Source organism: Astatotilapia calliptera, chromosome 17 (genome assembly GCF_900246225.1).
Source record: "Astatotilapia calliptera chromosome 17, fAstCal1.2, whole genome shotgun sequence".
In the NCBI taxonomy this organism is placed as follows: Eukaryota; Metazoa; Chordata; class Actinopteri; order Cichliformes; family Cichlidae; genus Astatotilapia; species Astatotilapia calliptera.
Genome location: NC_039318.1, coordinates 33,000,973 through 33,020,968, shown reverse-complemented (window position 1 = coordinate 33,020,968; position 19,996 = coordinate 33,000,973). Strand labels below are relative to the sequence as shown.

General features: G+C 42.8%; 2 protein-coding genes across 4 annotated transcripts in view; both read left to right on the top strand.

Annotated features, from left to right (window-relative positions):
* Positions 1–1,807: 1,807 nt before the first annotated feature.
* On the top strand, positions 1,808–10,894 carry tmem209 (transmembrane protein 209). The gene is made up of 15 exons (XM_026148146.1): positions 1,808–1,882; positions 2,182–2,342; positions 2,433–2,491; positions 2,982–3,113; positions 3,269–3,498; positions 3,588–3,792; positions 5,484–5,659; positions 5,786–5,857; positions 5,957–6,053; positions 6,190–6,315; positions 8,628–8,725; positions 9,057–9,171; positions 9,302–9,399; positions 9,817–9,890; positions 10,096–10,894. The coding sequence occupies exons 2-15, from the start codon at positions 2,203–2,205 to the stop codon at positions 10,148–10,150; spliced, it is 1,677 nt and encodes a 558-aa protein (XP_026003931.1). The 5' UTR covers positions 1,808–1,882; positions 2,182–2,202; the 3' UTR covers positions 10,151–10,894.
* An 820-nt stretch (positions 10,895–11,714) lies between these two features.
* Positions 11,715–19,996, top strand: part of ahcyl2b (adenosylhomocysteinase like 2b) — a 51,998-nt gene continuing 43,716 nt past the window's right edge. The window contains exon 1 of one of the 3 annotated variants that reach the window (XM_026146183.1): positions 11,715–12,165. In XM_026146183.1, the coding sequence (XP_026001968.1) occupies positions 11,830–12,165 (336 nt within the window). In that variant the 5' untranslated portion in view covers positions 11,715–11,829. Of the gene's footprint in view, positions 12,166–12,221; positions 13,519–19,996 lie in introns of those variants that run through there. The other 2 variants (XM_026146182.1, XM_026146185.1) reach the window with 2 other exon arrangements.

Here is a 19,996-nt window from a genome sequence, read left to right as displayed (position 1 = left end):
AGTTAAACTACAAGCCCCGAAGTAGTTCGACTTATGAACGTGTATGACCTTTTTGATTTGATACAGAATTTTACTGCCAGATATTGGCTGGAATAAATCCTGAACAAGAACACCCAGAGAGCACACCCAGGAGCCAAATTTAGCGAGCATTTGTGGCTTGTATAAGCTGAAAAACTTGAGATTTTAAGATATGTTCACACACTGTGTAATTTTGTTATGGTGTCAATGTGATGTTGTAGGTTGTCATATTGAAAAAGGTCTAGGTCTAGTATATTGTTGTAATGTTTGAGGATGCTCCATAAAAAAAACTTGTGGTGGAAATATAAAGTCTTTGCTAATTTTCATATTTGGTGTGATCTTCAAACCAAATCTGAAAATGATATATTGAAAACCTTAAATGCCAGACCACCTCCTCTACACACACACACACACACACACACACACACACACACACACACACACACACACACACCGTTTTCTCCAGATTCAGCTTCAGCTCACAGGCTGCTGCCTTGATTATTTCCTGTTACATTTTAGGATTAAAGCTTAAAGTCATCTTTTCCCCTTTACTGCTTTCAAGGTGATTTCCAGGTGACCAAGAAATAAGGTACCAAACCATGATGCCCCCTCCACCATAGTTCACACTGAGGATTTGTTGGCTTTCTTTCCTCAAAATACAGCTTTTATTTTATTTTTTCTGTTAACTTTTTTTTATTTGTATTTATCTATTTTCCATGTTGTTTGTATATGCTCTTGAATTTTGAAAATTTGTTCAGTTTGTGTTTGATCTTGAGGCAAATGAGGCATGATTCACAAATATCAGTCTTTCTTAAACAGCAGACTATTAGTAAAGTGATGCTAAGAACATCTGATCCTAGGGGGAGTTTTTGAGAAGTCTGCATCGTGAACAATTAATCTGCCGCTCCCTTTAGGATCATCACAGTGAATCATCTATCTCCATCTCACCATGTTTTTTGTATCCCTTCAGTTACACCAACCTCTCTGCATGTCCTGCTTCACTACATCCAGGAATCTTCTCGCCGTTTTTTCTCTTTTTCTTCTATTTGACAGCTCCATATTTAACACCCATTGTACAGTATATCCACTGTCCCTCCTTCGCACAAACATTTTCTGCCCTGCGTCTCTCACTCTGTCTCTTAACCGCTCATCCCTAGCTGTCCCTCTGATGTAGGGTAGACCAGGGTTGGTTGTCACACTTTTTACTCCTGCATGAATTGTTGATCACTGAAACATTTTAACATGACAGTATATGGTATGGGACTGATTGTCCCTATAGTTATTAATGGGGTTTCAAGCCTTTTGTAAACCTTCCCTTTCCTTTGGATGAGGTTTTTACACTCATCCACCTTCACCACCTCTGCTCCTTGCAGTTTCACTCTTACACCTGTCTCCCTCTCGTTCAAGATATTAAATACAAATAGAATAACTTTATAACTAATAGCTTCTGTTATTAGTTAATTCAGGTTGTGTTTGTCTTTTTGTGATTATGTGTCTGTCAAAATTAGACCTTAGTTTAAGCCATTAATACCTTATTTCAACTCTACGTGAATGAAAATGGTAAAACAAGATGGGCAACGCCCCCAGTTGGCCATATTAATATCACATGTTTCAATATTTATGACCTGAAACAAACTGTGACCTTCTAAGATTAAAGCGCAATCTACTACTTTAGTCTTACAGAAAATGAACAAATAATTAATTGTGTCTGCATTAATATATATAAGAATATAATAATATTTTATTTTTACTATTGAAATTTGAGCAGCTTTGATGCGTATATAGAAGGTACCGGAAGTGCACCCTACAACTTCCGGTGAAATACAAATCATGCAGCGCCGCATTTGTCATTCACTTTAGCGTGGTATGAATTTCTTAAATTCCCTGTGCTTTGTGTTTGTTTTGTGGTTGTATTAATGTTTGGTTCAAATGTTGTTACTTTTAACAATGAGAAGGGGCGCATAAAGTGTAACCAAGCCTCTAACTTAGAACTGTTTTAACTTGTAAGCTAGCTAACTTTAGCTAGCCCTTCCTGTTAGTATGCCGGGCTAACTAAACTATGCTATGGTACCCGTAGTCGCGAGCCAAGTACAGCTATTACTGTCACGCGGTTTTATTCCTTGCCGAGCCAGAGAACAGTTATTTCTTTATGCTTTCCCTCAGCCTGATCAGTGGGATAAAACCATGTTCACTCCGCCGAAGGAGGGAATGCCCAGCATGATAGACAGGGCGCTGAGGATGAGGAGGGAGGAGCAGGCTCGTCAGGTGGTCCTTGCCTGGGCTGTTCTAAACGTATCTCTTGCTGGCATGATTTACACTGAAATGTAAGTTACATACCTCAATGTTAAATAATGCTGTGTGCTTGGCGGTGTGGTTATGTACCCGTCTGGTTTTACTTTTTACTTTTCTATCAGGTCAGGCAAGCTGCTGAGCCGATACTACAACATTACCTACTGGCCTATCTGGTACATCGGTGAGGCTCCTCTACACTACTGCACAAACAGCAACGCAGACCTAATATACCGTATTAGGCTACGTATCAGAATTGTGTTTTGTTTCTCTGTTCAGAATAAGTCCTATTTATTCTCAGCTGTGCTTAAAGTAACATTTACAGTGTAGAAAAGTCTTAACTCATGCTTCACTTCATGTTTTGCTTCCAAGCAAACAGACTTTCTTGTAGGGTTATAATGTGTTCTTCTTATAGTTGTCCTGACTTTCTGAAATTCTTTCAGAGTTTTTCTTTGGACATTGGCTGCTTTTACAACAACTTTAAATTGTAACTTGAGAGACTTGTTTTTCATGCTGTATTTCCATTCGTTTGCACATGAGAGGAATTTTGCACGATACCATATATAATGCTGAAAAGACTCATGCCAGGAATACAGGGAAATGGCTTTTAATTTGCCACCTGCATGTTCATGCTCTGCTACAGTCTTTTATTTCGTTTTTTTCTTCTTTTACAGAACTGGTGCTTGCCTCCCTTTTTAGCCTCAATGCTCTTTTTGACTTCTGGAAGTATTTCAAATACACAATGGCTCCGTCCACAATTGCTGTAAGCCCTGAGCAGCATCACCTTCTGGGTCTGAGAAACACAAGTGAGGCGCAAATTTATGGTTTATATTTTTCCACACCTTTTATCCAGTTCTTGCTATGTTCAAGATCCTTTGTGGCAAGTAAAGTAGCAGAAAGGAAGCCCCATCCGATCTTTAGATGAACATATGAGCCAGAGTTGGGGTTTTTTGTTTTGCAGGTATTCAGGCATCTCCGCCCCAAAAGCCAGAAAAGAAGGAAGCTCCGGCTCCAGCCCAGTCATCTCCTTTGCAGGGCCAGAGCGTGCTCAGCTTTAGTCCCTCTCGTACAGCTTCCAGCAGCCCCAAGTTCTCCCCCAGCTGTGTTCCTGGATATAGCCCCACACTCAGCAACCCATCCCCAACAAACAGTGCAGGAGGCCCCTTTTCCCCTTCTGTGTCCTTTGGAAAGGTACTTTTAACCAGGAGTGACATGAGTACACGAGAAAAAAAGAAAACTGAACTCCATTTCCTTTCCATTAACGATTCTCCTTGTTTCAGGTGCTGAACTACAGTCCACCCTCTGGCTCCTCTCCTTATCCCACTACTATTGGGTCAGCAGAAGGCTCCAGCTTGAGGGCTCGTTACCGCACACCTCCCTCAGTGTTTAACTCCCCTGGAAGCAAGGAGGACTACATGGAGGATCTGAAAAGTCTGGAGAGGTTCCTGCGAACAGAGGAGGAAAGGAGTCATCGGAGCCAGCTTGGTAGGTAGCTAAAGTAGAGTAGATCACAGAGGAAATTGTAGGTTTCATTCACGATTTTTAAAGCATGAATGAATGAATACAATTAGGCAGTTGGGTTTATGCTAACAAGCAAGGTTTGAACTACAGCCTTGAAGGATAGCGCCTCTCTTGGACATTGTACAGATCCAAGAGTGGAAAATCCTTATTATGTGAAACTAGAGCTGGGCGATATGAGATTTTTTCATATCACGATATGTTTTTTTTTTTTTTCATTTCAGGCGATAACTATATCTATCACGATATAAGCCAAATAACTATATTTGTAAGATTTAAATGTGCCGTTGCTCACAAGTAAAATGTGAAATAATCAGCAGCTTGTTTTTATTTAAATATTTATTTCCCATAATAAGTTCAACAGGGTAGATGTACTTAAGGAACATGAGACTTTTTCAGATAAATAAAGGCAAATATTGCAAACTACACAAAAGGCAGCCGCTAAAGCGTTTAAGTTTCAAAATGAACAAACGAAACAGACTACTAAATTGTCAATTCCACTTAGAAACAAAATATTAATTCTAAAAATAAATCTTAGTTTGTTTTACAGAAGAACAGACAAAACTGACTAACTTTTGTCAATATCAAATAAACTGAGAACTAAAAGGAAATTCTCAATCTCTCCTTGTTGTATAGCTTAGCTTTTCAAACAGTTTTAACAGTTACTTTAGTCTGACAAAAGCCGAATGACGAATTAGCGCTTCCAGTCAGAGACTGAGGCTACGTCCACACGTACACGGGTATTTTTGAAAACGGAGATTTTCCGTTTTCGTTTTAAAAAATAATCCCGTCCACACATAAAGGCAGAAATGAAGGAAAACACTGCTATGAACATGCCAAAGCAGCAGGTGACGCTAGATTCCTAACCGTGCAGAAATGTTGGCCAATCAGAAGTCTAGAAGCCTCGGTGGGAAAAAGTAAACAAAGCTGGGGCATAGAAGCAGAACAGAGTCGTATGTGTGGACGGACAGTAACTGTGTGTATATGTAAGCATTTAAACACTGCAGAGAGTAGAAGTAACAGTAACAGTCTTGTAGAAATTCATTTCACCGAAACAATAACGTGGTGCACAGTGTGACGCATGCACCAGTTTACTGTATTTCCAGACTTGCTTTCGGCACAATTTACAGTGCGCGCTACTCTGTTTTTTGTCAGACTTGAAATAGCCGAAATACCTTCACACTACGGAACTTCTATGGCTCTTCCGTTCGACAATCTCTCCGGCATTGGAACCATCATCTGTTTTCTCTTCGGTCACGCTCGGTTGATTTTTCTAGTCAGCACACTCATTTCCTCCATTATGCGCTGGCTCCATTACCCGCTGGCTGCTTCCCAAACAAACACACGTGCGGCTTGGCACTTGTGCTGTACGTAACAAGTCACGCGACGTGACGCTGCGGCTGCGATTGGTTCGGCTCTGCGCTACTTAATTTGGATTGGCTGACCTTTTTTATTTTTTTATTTTAAGAGGACAAGAGCGGCGAGGTCTATCGCGATAGCTTAATTTCTCTATCGAGTAAAAGTTATATCGCGATACATATCGTTATCGTTCTATCGCCCAGCTCTATTTGAAACTTTGGCTATAGTTAGCATGAGTATCCCCCATTCTAACATAGTAGGTCACTTCTGATGTCATGATGGCGTCATTCCCTGTGTAGGAAGTCCAGAGTCTGTGTCTCCAAGTCACAGTCCTACGTTTTGGAACTACAACCGTTCGGTGGGAGATTATGCGCAGAGCCTGAGGAAGTTCCTTTACCAGCCTGCATGCCGCTCTCAGGCGCCTTCTGCCCACAAGGATGAGACGGACCTGGGCTCCAAACAGGCTGCAGAGGAGGTCTGTGTGTCAGTATTTGTTTTTTGGGCGGGGTTTATCAGTTGAAAGATTAGCCTTTTTTTGTCTCTTCTTTAAACTATAGTTGGCTCTTTTGAAAATGTTTTCTATCTCCTTTCTGATACGTAGGTGTGGGCGAGAATCACAACCAGTCGCCCGGTTTTGGATCGCATTGATGGCTGGACAGCCAAGCTTAGAAATGTGAGTAGGGCTTCACTTATATCTATATATTTAATGAATTCCAGGTGTCCAGAAATATTTGATCTGAATTTTAAAAAATAATTTTATGTGTGTCTGCAGTGGATCAGTGATACTATCTTGGTCCCCTTGGTCAAAGAAATAGACTCAGTTAATAGCTTGCTCAGGAGAATGGGCTGCCCAGAGCTCCAGATAGGAGGTAAACTTCTAAAATCTGCTATTGACTGATGAGTAGTAAGGAGTTGCCTCAAAATATTTCCAAATCAATTGAAATTGACACTCTGTAGGCACTGTTATGCCAGCTACTTTACCTTTTCACTTTTTTTCTCCACCAGAGGCCAGCATAAGCAGTCTGAAACAGGCAGCAGTGACCAAAGCCTCCTCCATCCCTACTTTGAACTCTATTGTCCAATACTTGGATATCACACCCAACCAGGAGTATCTAGTGGACCGGATAAAGGGTGCGTTTAATATTAAAGCATATAGGCATTAATTGATACATATATATATATATATATTTGTGCTGCCAGACGTCTGGCAGCACAAATGAACCAGCTGCTAGTTAACGAGAGACACCCGGAATGGCTAACCGAAGGCCGGACGGTCCTGATCCCCAAGGACCCCAAGAAGGGACCGGTCCCCTCCAACTACCGACCAATAACCTGCCTCAGTACTACATGGAAGCTCCTGTCAGGCATCATATCGGCTAAGATGAACAGGCACATGGGTCAATACATGAGCGGGACACAGAAAGGAATTGGCAAGAATACCAGAGGTGCAAAACACCAGCTACTGGTAGACAGAACAATCAGCCGAGACTGCAAGACCAGACTGACCAACCTGTGCACTGCCTGGATTGATTACAAGAAGGCCTATGACTCAATGCCCCACAGCTGGATACTGGAATGCCTAGAATTGTACAAGATCAATGGGACCCTAAGAGCCTTCATCAGGAACTCAATGGGGATGTGGCGTACAACACTAGAGGCCAACTCCAAGCCCATAGCACAAGTTACCATCAAGTGCGGGATCTACCAAGGAGATGCTCTGTCCCCACTGCTGTTCTGCATAGGCCTGAACCCCCTCAGTGAGATCATTAACAAGACTGGCTACGGATACCGACTACGGAACGGAGCAGTTGTCAGCCACCTCCTGTACATGGATGACATCAAGCTGTATGCCAAGAGTGAACGAGACATCGATTCACTGATCCACACTACCAGGCTATACAGCAATGACATTGGAATGTCGTTCGGACTGGAGAAGTGTAGTCGGATGGTAACAAAGAGAGGGAAGGTAGTCAGAACTGAGGGGATTGAACTACCAGAAGGCAACATTGCAGACATAGAGGACAGTTACAAGTACCTGGGGATCCCGCAGGCAAATGGGAACCATGAAGAGGCCGCTAGAAAGGCTGCAACCACCAAGTACCTGCAGAGGGTCAGGCAAGTCCTGAGGAGTCAGCTGAATGGTAAGAACAAGATCCGGGCCATCAACACGTACGCCCTGCCCGTGATCAGGTACCCTGCTGGGGTAATAGGCTGGCCAAAGGAGGAGATAGAAGCCACTGACATAAAGACAAGAAAGCTCCTTACCATGCATGGAGGGTTTCACCCCAAGTCCAGCACCCTGAGGCTGTACGCTAAGCGGAAGGAAGGGGGCCGGGGACTGGTGAGTGTCAGCACCACAGTCCAGGATGAGACAATGAACATCCAAGAATACATTGGGAAGATGGCCCCAACTGACCGAGTGCTCAGTGAATACCTCAGGCAGCAGAAACCCAAGAAAGAGGAGGGAGACGAGGAACCATCATGGAAGGACAGGCCCCTGCACGGTATGTACCACCGGCAGATAGAGGAGGTGGCTGATATCCAGAAATCCTACCAGTGGCTGGACAAAGCTGGACTGAAAGACAGCACAGAGGCACTAATCATGGCAGCACAAGAACAAGCTCTGAGTACAAGATCCATAGAGGCTGGGGTCTATCACACCAGGCAAGACCCCAGGTGCAGGCTGTGTAAAGATGCCCCAGAGACAATCCAGCACATAACAGCAGGGTGCAAGATGCTAGCAGGCAAGGCATACATGGAACGCCATAACCAAGTGGCCGGCATAGTGTACAGGAACATCTGTGCCGAGTATAACCTAGAAGTCCCGAGGTCAAAATGGGAGATGCCCCCAAGGGTGGTGGAGAATGACCGAGCTAAGATCCTGTGGGACTTCCAGATACAGACGGACAAAATGGTGGTGGCTAACCAACCGGACATAGTGGTGGTAGACAAACAGAAGAAGACGGCCGTAGTGATCGATGTAGCGGTTCCGAATGACAGCAATATCAGGAAGAAGGAACACGAGAAGCTGGAGAAATACCAAGGGCTCAGAGAAGAGCTCGAGAGGATGTGGAGGGTGAAGGTAACGGTGGTCCCCGTGGTAATCGGAGCACTAGGTGCGGTGACTCCCAAGCTAGGCGAGTGGCTCCAGCAGATCCCGGGAATAACATCGGAGATCTCTGTCCAGAAGAGCGCAGTCCTGGGAACAGCTAAGATACTGCGCAGGACCCTCAAGCTCCCAGGCCTCTGGTAGAGGACCCGAGCTTGAAGGATAAACCGCCCGCAGGGGCGCGCTGGGTGTTTATATATATATAAAAAGTCCTGTATACCTGCATCAAACTAAATAAAATGTGTTATTTTCAGCCATGAAAAATGAACACTGTGGACCTGTGATTGGACTTCACTGCATATGTGCTGTGTGTTTTATTTCTTCTTTGTGTCAGAGCTGGCTCACAGCGGTTGTATGAGCTCCTTTCGCTGGAACGGTGGTGGTGACCTGAAGAACAGGAAATGGGATACAGACCTTCCTACTGACTGTGCTGTGAGTGTACATGACCACACCCAGCGATATCCACACAGACATAATGAGCAGCAATTATTTATTTATTATGTGCATTTAATAAATGTCACATGTGAGTATACTCAAAATGTGTTTAAATTGCTCCAGTGTTCAGTTCTCATCATATAAATGATTTTTTAATGCTTCTAAAGGACAAGGATGGGGTGTGAATGAGCTAAAAAGTAAATGTCAGTAGCAAAGGTTGGAATAATTACCGTAATTGTTCTACTCGTCAGATCAAAGCGACCTTGCTCTTTTACTGCACACGCTGTGGCTCAGTTGTGTCACAATAACTACGTGTCTGTCTCCTCAGATCCTCATGCATGTGTTTTGCACATACCTGGACTCCAGGCTGCCTCCGCACCCAAAGTACCCAGATGGGAAGACTTTCACTTCTCAACATTTTAGCCACACCCCGGACAAACCTGGTGAGCACAACATTAGATAGGATTTGAAGAATAGTACTTAAAGACTTAAGATGGCCACTGTTTGATCCTCCTTGAAATCCAGCATTGCTTTTTTTTTTCTTTTGTGTCACCTTTTTGTATTAACTCATAGATGTTACCAAGGAGAACCTCTTCTGCATTCATCAAAGCAGCACCACTCCTCCTCACTACCAGCTCATCTACCAAGGACATGTCTACAGTCTTCCCAAGGTTCTCACTCCTTTTTATTTTCTTCTTTTTTTTTAGGAATGCACCAGTTGTAAAATTGTTGGCCATTTGTAGGCAGTGTTTAAATTAACAATGTAGCCAATAATTTTGCGGTTGTTACATATTCCTCTGTTTTCCCAAGGAAACATTAAAATCTCCTTCATGGAGGATAACTTAAAATACTAATGCCATTATCACATTATCAAATGTTGGGATGCTGAATAAAATGATTTGCAAATCAAAAACCCATGTTTTATTCATAAAAGAATAACTCTTGTTACTTTAAATCCATGGGCCTTCCTCGTCCTAGAGAAAGAGCCAGCATGTAACGGGCGTATCGTTCAGTAACATTTGAGGTTTTCTTGCTTGTTTGTAACACTTTATTGCGCTGATGTGAACCTATGTTGATTTCGGTTACAGGGCAGGAACAACCTGTTCCACACAATCCTCATGTTCCTCTATGTTATTAAGACCAAGGAGTCAGGGATGCTGGGGTGAGTGTTTCTCTTTATTCAAAGCTAGTTGGATTTTAATCTCCAACGTGAACAGAGCCATTAGAAAGAATCATGAAATGATTCATTTTCCCGATAGAAATGATGCACTAAAGTTCAGATTTAAGATAGACTTTTATTTATTTTAAGTGACTACTTTGACCTTGTCTTGTGTACTGTGGTTAAATTGTTCTCATATTCTCCTCAGGAGAGTGAATCTGGGCCTCTCAGGTGTGAACATCCTGTGGATATTTGAGGACTGAGGCGTCATCCTCAAATATTAAGTTACAAGGGAACTCCAAGTGGATTTGAGGACATGTGTGTCCCCTTTCTGGTGGACATGAGCAAAAAAAAAACACAACAGCAAACAAACAGCACACAAGACTTCAGTTAGAGTAGATGCATGTTCTTTGAACATTTTGATGATTGACAGCCTGCTGTGTTTTCATTTGCATTTTTAGAGACATGTTTCTTTTTCACCACAGAGTGCTTATGATACAACAAAGAGCTGTATTTTTTAACAGTGTTTGGAGTTTCTGATTTTTTACTTTAAGAATGTACCCGCATGGCAGCCTTGTAAATAATATACCTCAGATTTATCTGGTGGACAGCAAGGGCTCAGACCCATCAGCTTGAATGTAAATAGCAACTTTTTGTCGCTTTCCCCGCCTGTCCTGTTGTAGTTTAGAATGCAATAATCGGATTATTCCTGGCATGCGCTTGAATTACTGGGGAGGGGAAAAAAAGACCAGTGGATATTGCAGCTATGCTGAAAGCAGTTGTACGTATATGTACAGCTGCGGAAATGCTGCACATACATGTACAACAGTTGAACTATGTGTGATGGAGAGATGAAAAGCCTTCAAGTCACCAACGTCTGTTTCTGTGAATATTTCTTTTCCTTAGATTTTATACCACCCTCTACATGTTTGTTTGTTTTCGATAAAGCTGTTTTACAAGTGTCAAACGAGACTTGGAAATTAAATTGAAATATTAATTATAGAAAACACTTGTTTCTTCATTTCCTTGAACTGTACGCAGTGTGCTTGAGATCTGTTTTTTTTTGTTTTTTTTTTAAAATATCTTAGGCATCCACTTGGTGGCAGTGCAGCTCCTTATTTGTGATTTGACCTTCGTCTTGTACCCGTCTTATGTACCACCGCATTATGTGATGCAGTATATTGACTAGAGTATTGATAAACACTCTGGTACACACAGAGTGTAATAGCGCAGCCTGCTCTTGCTTACTTTGACAAAACAAGTAAAATGGTAAATGGCCTGTAATTGTATAGCGCTTTACTAGTCCCTAAAGACCCCAAAGCGCTTTACGCATCCAGTCATGCACCCATTCACACACTGGTGATGGCAAGCTACATTGTAGCCACAGCCACCCTGGGGCGCACTGACAGAGGCAAGGCTGCCGAACACTGGCGCAACCGGGCCCTCTGACCACCACCAGTAGTGGATTTTGTACGTTGTAAATATTTTATTTTAGAAAGAAATTTGATTATTTTTCACAAAAAAGATCTAAGTGTGCATTTTATGAGATTGTCTCTTGAAACCGCATTATCTGCAAAGCTCACGTTTGTTATGTAGTTTATTGTCGTCCTCTTTTTATTAAAAACTGCATTTCCCAGAGTGTATTTAACAACCCGGCTATCTCTATTGGGAAATGTGGTCTCAATGTCTATTAGGACTCTCTTTTTAGCTAATTTAAATGTATTATAATAATAAGTAACGATATTGTTCTTTTGCTGCATGTATTGACGTCGAATAAAACGTTACTCATGAACGAATAAGTGGTGTGAGAAGTGTCCTGTGGGCCATTGAGCTACTTAGTGGAACTACAAGAGCCACAATGCATTTGGCCGTCGTGGCTCCTCCGCTCACATCCGCTTGACTCGCTATCGTGCTGGAAAAAGGACTTTGAGAAACTGCAGCGATGTCAGTCCAGGTTGTGGCAGCGAAAATGGCAGAGGTCGAACTCAAAGACGTCCCCACCGGCAAAGACCTGCCGGCTGAATCCCCGGTGACACCCACGTCGGAAGGCAAGAACCTCCCCAGAAACGACCCGCACGAGGCCGGTTCCGCGGCTGCCGTGTCCCCTATCGCGGAGCCTTCCGCGAAAGCCGGGGAAGGAGGCACGGGCTTGCTCACCCCAAACCCGGCGAAGATGCCTCAAGCGTCGTCTATGAAACGCTCGGACCCGCAGCAGAACGGCGGGGAGGCGTTTGTCAACCGGGACGGAACCGTTGCCGAGGCTCCTCGCATGAAAAAGGTAAGACAGGCGGCATTTTTCTCCCCTACACATAAGTGCTTTTGTATATCTCGCTGTTGCTGGACCACCACTGAGGACCTCGCCGCAGCGCGAGCTTGCTGGGAAAGCTGGCATTGTGTGACGATGCTAACAGGCTAGCTGGCACCAAAGCTGAATCGGCGGCGGCCGTTGACGGTTTAAATGATGCTTTTCACTGCTTATAACACAAGGGAAGGAATGTTATTCTTTTTCTCATACCCGTTTTCACTAAGGCTGACATTTAAGTGAAATATTTAGGACTCAGGAGGTGGGCGACAGTATCCAACTGTTCTCACAAGTTGTGCTGATACTGGGTATTTAAAAGCTCTCTCATAGCATGAGGTCCCACATGCTTTTGTAGGTTTGTGTATATTTGTGTCACATTATCTTGAGCATAAACGTGACAAACGCAAAACACAGACCGCTTACATTTTTCGGATATGGTCTTTTCAGTCATAGTTTAATTGTGGCACACATCTTTCTTATTTTTGAAGAAGCTCTGATTATTGACACTTGGGTGTCCTTCTGTGGAACTTCATGACCCTTGCTTGACCTCAGATTATTATGTTAAAACTATTCACAGTTCACTGCCTGTAAAACAGACATGCCGTTTTAGTTTAGTCAAATTTATGCAGGTGTGTGGTCTAACTTGGCTGTAACAGTAGTCAGTGATGTGTAACCCCTGTGACCTGGTTTATAAAAATAAACCTCTTTGAGTCTGTAACACCTATAATTGATACCTTAGGTGGATTTAGGCACTGTTTAGCTGTGGTTGTCTTATCGCTCTGCTCCTTACAAGGTCTTTTTTAGGACAGAAGAAGGGCAACGTTCAAGGAAAGGACTTTTTTTTTTATTTGATAAGAAAATGATTGCAAGAGCTTTATTAACAGTTGCATATCCTGTTATCTTTGTAGTGGACTTTATAAGTAGTGGTCAGCTGTTGCACTAATACACATGCCACTTTAGTGTGTTTTTTTTTGGCTTCAGAAAGCCTAGAAATTGGGTGAAACCCGGTGAAAGGACAAGTCGGGTGGGATGCACTCCCCACCCACACCCTGTACTACGTCAGTGATCCTATCCTATTAAACCAAACCCCGAAGGAAACCCAGCTTAAAGACCCTTTAGCCAAATGTTTGGTAGTAACGTGAGAGAATGGAGTGCGCAGCACAGAGCAGATGGCTTCAAGTACCTCAGACTGTCAAAGCGAGCCGGCATCTAGAAGAGAATGAGCAGTCGGAAACACCGGGCTTGCAGGGGGAAGCGCAGCCAGAGCTATGGGAAAGCAACAGCCACATCTGTGCTACTGAGGAGGCCAAGTTTGAATGCAGGTGCAAGGTACAGACTGTTGATTAAGGGGAGAAGTAGTTGTGAAAATTTACTTAAAATAGTGCTTTTTTTAAAAAAAATTTATTTGAAAGTAAACATTTTGGTCACACTTGTTAACTCTTTACCAATATTTCCTTCAAATATCAGTGCAGGCACTCTATTAAATATCTGATCATTATATGTTGATCTTTATATCCTGTTGTTATGGCTTAGCTTGTGTGATTAAAATGTATGTCTGTCTTTGAATTTTCATTGCAAGTGTGTTGTCTTGTTTCAAGTTCATGGGATGCAGAGAGTCCAGAAAGCTTGAGTTGAGGATGAACGCCATCCTGAACACTTTTAGGGCTGAAGTCTGCCTGTTATGTAAATTTCTGCAGTGTGTTGGAACTGTATTGGTCTGATCAACTGTTTTTCAGTATTTTTGTTTATTCACAGAAGGTTGCCTGCAGCCTATTTATAGATGAAGTATAGCAGGAGTAATGGTACTGCATTATAGATTTATATGACCACAGCCTGGTCTCGAGCATCTGCTGAACTGTCCTTCCCCAGTTGCAGTAAAAGCTAAGTGAAGCACTGGGGACGATGATGCAAGTACGCAGCCAGGCAGGGCAGTGGTGTTGACTGACTGGCTGGATGGCTGGCTGGCTGGCTTTTAATCCTTGCCTCTATCATGTCACCACATGAGGGGATTAAAAGGCCAGCTTGCTGTTGTAGGTGAGCCCAGATGTAAGCTTTCTGAGTCAGTGATGAGTGTGATTGTAACCCGTCCAGCTTGGCTTGAATATCTCCAGCCTCTGGGAAGTTCTGGGTGAAGGCTCCAGCTGCGGAGTACTTCAAGAAGCGGGCCTAGCTGCTATCACGTTTGCTGTGCGAGACTCGTGTGGCAGGCAGACATTTTTGTAGCTGCATACTTGGTCAGTAGTGTCACCTGCCTGATTTGGCAGGGATTGCACTTCCTAACAGGTTTATGGGAAGCATGCATAGTGATGTTATTACCGTATTTCCCGGACTACAAAGCGCACCTGAATATTAGCCGCACAAGCTAAAATCAGGGGAAAATCCTGTTTTGTACATACATTAGCCGCACCTGACTAAAAGCCGCAGGTGTTTCAATGTTGACTTATCATATGTAAGAGAATATGCACAAAGGGAATTGTCAGGAAAGAGATGGCTGTTTGGAGACACACCCCTTTTATTAATATTTTGAATAACAAGTTATGGGTACATATTTGCATAACTTTTTAGGTATATGTACAAGTAGCGGTAATGGAACGAAACATGTACTGTGCTTCATAAATGAGTAACAAATGTAGTACATAACAATAACCTACAGCACACCAGAAAAATGGATCCGGACTACCTTTTAGGCTCAGGTGCAGTGACACGGCTTTAACAAGAAGAAAAGTCAGTCATTCACCACCATCTTTCTCTTCTTCCTGCGCACTAAAACCACCAAAGTCCTCTTCTCCAGTGTCGGATACGAACAGGCTCAGGATGGCTTCGTCATCCACTCTCAGCTTCTTTCCTTTGTTGTCACTTTCAAAACCAAACAAATCCTCGTTGTCAGTGTCAGTGTCGAACACCATCAGAAGGGCCGTGGCGGTGTCCTCCTCTCCATCATGCAGCAGTCCAGCCCTTCGAAATCCGTTGGTGATCATGGATGTTTTCAAACTTTTCCACGCTGTCAGATTCCACTGGTGGAGTTGAGCATAACTTGCTTTTCGCAAGTTTATCGGCGCTCATCATCCACGTCTCCTGCTGAACGGGTAGCGCTACTTTGAAGTTTGTTTTTCGCGCTACTTGTACAACACTATGTTGCCTGGCGGATGGACATGTGACCAACATACCACTCTTGAACCCCGATACTGTGTGTCAGATCACATGCCCTTCCGCCAGGCAACGTAGTGCCGTACAACAGCGGAACAAATAAAACAAATAGTCTTACGATATGACAAAAATCATGGACAATCCATAGAAAAGCCGCACTTGACTAAAAGCCGCAGGGTTCAAAGCTTGTGCAAAAAGTAGCGGCTTATAGCCCGACAATTACGGTAAATGATTTCACAGAACAGCAGGATCTACCAGGAACATTCCTCTCTGTTGTAATGTTATATCACCTACTAAGCTGATGTTCCTGGTAGTGCTCACTGGTTAACAGGCTTAGTGACATGTGGCTCAGGACGAAAACAGTTTTGAAGGTGGGGTTGTGTTTCACAAGAGTCAAAAATCAGCCCAAGTTGTTGTTGCCACGTGTTGATGGTGCTATAGGTTTCCACTCTAATGCCACTCATTAACTCATTAATTGTAACTATATTTACACCAGCTTGCTCTGTAAAAGGCACTATTGTTGTGATCAGTTTCATGCAGGTGTCAATATGGTGAGATGAAGCAGGGAGCTAGTACGATGTGCTGAAGCCAGCTGAGCTAAAGATTGCGCAGCCTGTTTCCTCATCAGTTCCTTCCATGCTCTCGTGATTGTTCCAAGTCATCTGGTGAAGGATATGAGGTGGCTGCTCTGTGGTTTCTCAGCGTGGCCATCTTCATGCAAGCACATTGATCTTCATCTCCCCGTGACTGTTCTCAGCTACAAAGGCGAATGTGTCACTGTCCTTCCCCTGCGCCCTCTGATTGGTGAGTCACCTCAGCAACTGAGCTGGTCTGTGTGTGGGGGAGTGCCTGCATTGTGGTGATCACATGCACTTCCTAAGGGATAGAAGTTGAATTATGTCCTACCCCTACTTTTGTATTCATCAAATAGATTATAGGAATAAATATATTTATTCAAGTCCCCTCTTCAGATAAACTTGTAGACCCTGACAGATAAAAATTTTTTGAGATAGATATTTAGTTATTTAAATATCTAATATCGGACAATTTTTATTACATTTTTTGAAACGCACAAAAACACAAACAGATTTCCCTAACATTTTGTTGTGCGTGTTATTTATGAGTCACTATTAAGATAACATAACAATGCAGTTTTATTGTCAAAAGTCAAGGGTTACAATATGCTCTGCTCGACTCTGCTGGTTGTATTTGTGGCAGGCACACACACACACACACACACACACACACACACACACACACACACACACACACACACACACACACACACGTGTACATCTTTCTCACATCTATTTTATTACTTAATTTTTATATTCTGACTGCTATAAATACCAGTACCAATATATCGGTAAGGAGCTAATATCGGCCTATACATGGGCCCCACTGATATACTGGCTAGACTCTTGGCTCAGACCTTATTGAGCTCATTGCCAGCTCTATTCTTTTTGGACTCTAGTAGAATGAGTCAAAGTTCAAAATAATCCTTATTTATCTTATACTGGGCCATGGTGCAGCACATCAATTTGCCAACCTTCTTCTGATTGGCTCTCCCTCCAAAACGGAAGGTTTGAAAGTAGGGCTGATGTGCTCACAGCTATCTCTCTGACTTCATACTGAGCCGAATGTTGAAACAGAATCTGACCCTTAATATTTAGAGCAGTCTGAAGCCTGTGGTTACTTGAACACACCTTGACCTTATTATCTGAAACTTTGGGCATGTTTAATATGAGCATCTTGAAAGGCGCTTCATAAATACAGTTTTACTTTTTGCTGGCGACTCCTTAAAAGAAAACTGTTATGGTTCCACTTTGACATGAACTATTGAGTCTTGAATTTAATACAAATTAATTGCTATAATTATCTTTTTGTTGGCTAGCACGTCTCTACTACAGATACAGCACAAAGAGCCGTATTTCTACTGTCATTTTTATATCTGTCTAACAACGTGACAGCTTCGCAGCTTCACAAGTGCCTTTAAATGCTGATTTGGAAACTCTATGACAGGACTAAAAAGCTCACAGGAGTTGTGAGGTCCCAGCAAGCTTTAACGCATTGTCAGAGGTCACCGGAGAAGCATTAAGAATGATCGACAGCCCGTGCCCAGACCTTGAACCTCATGGTAGTTTGAAGGCTTGCCTTAGTGGGAAAGTTCCTGGCCCCTTTTTAAGACAGTAGAGTGGACTGTCTTAAAAAGAACAAACCCAGTTGTAAGGAGTGGTGGAGAGGCCCAGGCAGGCCTGCATGGGATCCACTAGTTAATCAGACCTGGGTAGAGCTTTAATGGCTGTAGTAAGTGGTTGGGGTTTTAATGTGTGTGTTTGAGTGCATAGCTTGAATGTAAATGATTGATTAATCAGTTAGTCACTGGTAAGCCTGATTGGTTGTATGTGTATGTAATACTAACTTAAAAGATCAAAGAGCTATATCTGTGGATTACTGTGAAATACTTCCAGGCAAGAGACCAAGTAATATATCTCAAAATAAATGCTTATAGGAACTGAATGGTACTGTTGTGTGATTTGGCAAGTCTGAACTGCCTCTTCCACTCATGGTAGAGGGTGTATATTTGGCCAGCTTTGCCCTCAGTGCACTTAGCTGAGGTTTATCGCTCTTTTTAATGGCCTATGAGTGAAACCCCCGGATTTATCTGATCTTTCTCTGGTGCTCTCACTCTCCTCTTGCTCAAATTACCATGTCACACCACTTTTTATTTTTGCTCCATCTCCCCTCTGGTTCTGCTCAGGCTGTGTGCCTCATGTCAGCCTGCTCAACAATACTTTCCAAACAGTGGATCAGCAGACTTCTTAAAATAACCCCCAAAACAGTCTGAGTTACAAACTACCCTCACCGCAGGATACCGCTTCCTCTGTCGTTTTTTAATATTTAGCTTTCACGCCGTGTCTCACTTTCTCACAGTCTTGGTGTTCCCGTACAGCACAAGACCTTTTCCCAGCGCGAATCCCAGCACCACTATGTGTGAGATCATGCCTGCCTAACCATCTTTATCCATGGCACTCGGGCCAAATCAGGAAATGGACTGTTAGTACTTTACACCAGTTACAGTTTCTCTCGCTCCAAGTTGCCAAATAGTTAGCCCTTCATCGCTGTCCAGATTGGTCGTTGTAGCGGCTGCTCTGCTGTAGGGCTGCATGCATGGATGGATAAAATAAGAATCAGAATTTTCACACTGAAAAGGTGGTCACGTGGTCAACATATTTGTTACAATATTCTCAACACTAAATAAAACTAACCAGCAGCCTGGTCATTAAATCCCAGTTGTGCAATTGATAAATAATGGCTGCTTTCATTATGTAATGCATTAAAGTAAAATGCCACAACCAGCTTTATTTATATAGTGTTTTATTCACGTATGAATACACACAACTCTTGCTGTACTTCCATTAACTGTGGACTGGCTGAGAGGTGAAGTCAAGCAAACATTAGACAAAACTGTGAGCTGTAATAAATGTAATAGAATAGAGTGGGCATAATGTAAAAATCTTTATAAACAGTTAGTCCTGAGGTCTTCTCCATACCCACACTCACATACTTGCTTTTGGGAAAAATGATTACAGAATCAACTAATTTGGATTATTGTTTTTCACGAATGTGGCAAAGCTGTCCAGGCTGAGGAACCTAAATGAAGCAACCAGTTGAAAGATGCCTTGCAGCCTCTGAATTTGGGGCAGCGACCAGAAGAAAAAAGAATATGCTCAAGGTGCACTCTTCCCCAGTAAAGTAACAAATTGAACCCTTAACATCTACTAGTTTTTGGCCCTCTAGCAATGCTGAATGGTATTATGTAGTACTGTCACGAAGTAGGTAGTATTACTTTTCTTTGTAATCTAGCAACAGCCATCAACATAGAAGAAATAACTAGGTTCACTACCTAGAGGCATTGTTAAAGATTCAGTGTATCTACAGCCACATAGAAAGAGAATCTGTGAATGCGTTCTTTGTTTCTATTGGCAGTCCCTCAATGGATACCTGTTCTGCGGGCAGTGGCTACACTGCTTGATAGAACTATGCGGTTGTACAGCCAACATTTGGTAGGGACACAGGCTGCTTATGGTCTTATGGGTAAAAGATGGTTTTGTGGTGGTTGTGTGGACAGCTTTGCAGACCATCGTTTACACGTTGTAGGTGTTTATGATCAGCGGTGGCCGGATCACAAACTGTGTGATACTTTAGCTTGTGCCGTTGGTCCTTCAGCCAGCTGCGGGGAAGGGCAACCTAATAACATATAAAGAGCTGAAGCGAAATCAAGCGTAAGCTTCTGGGTTTATTTGTGCAATTTGCTAACATACTTCCTCTTTGTTGTAAAGTAAATCTGGTTTGGCACAGGAAAATTCCAGCCTATTGTGAGGCTGGTGGTAGCACAAAAATACAAATTATAGGCCAACAATCCAAATGCTGTCGGTGTCTCTGGTTATTATAAAGAATAAACACAATAGATAAACACAATGGATGTCTAATGTTTCTTTAATGGAAAGGGGAACTAATTGGCAAGTGAAAACTAAACAAATTGCAGCACTTAAAGTTCCTGAATGGGACAGCACTCTCTGCCAAGTTTGAAACTTCCCACCATCTTACAGGCACAAAAGTTTGCCCACCTGTATAAGAGAGCCATTCAGCTGTGCCT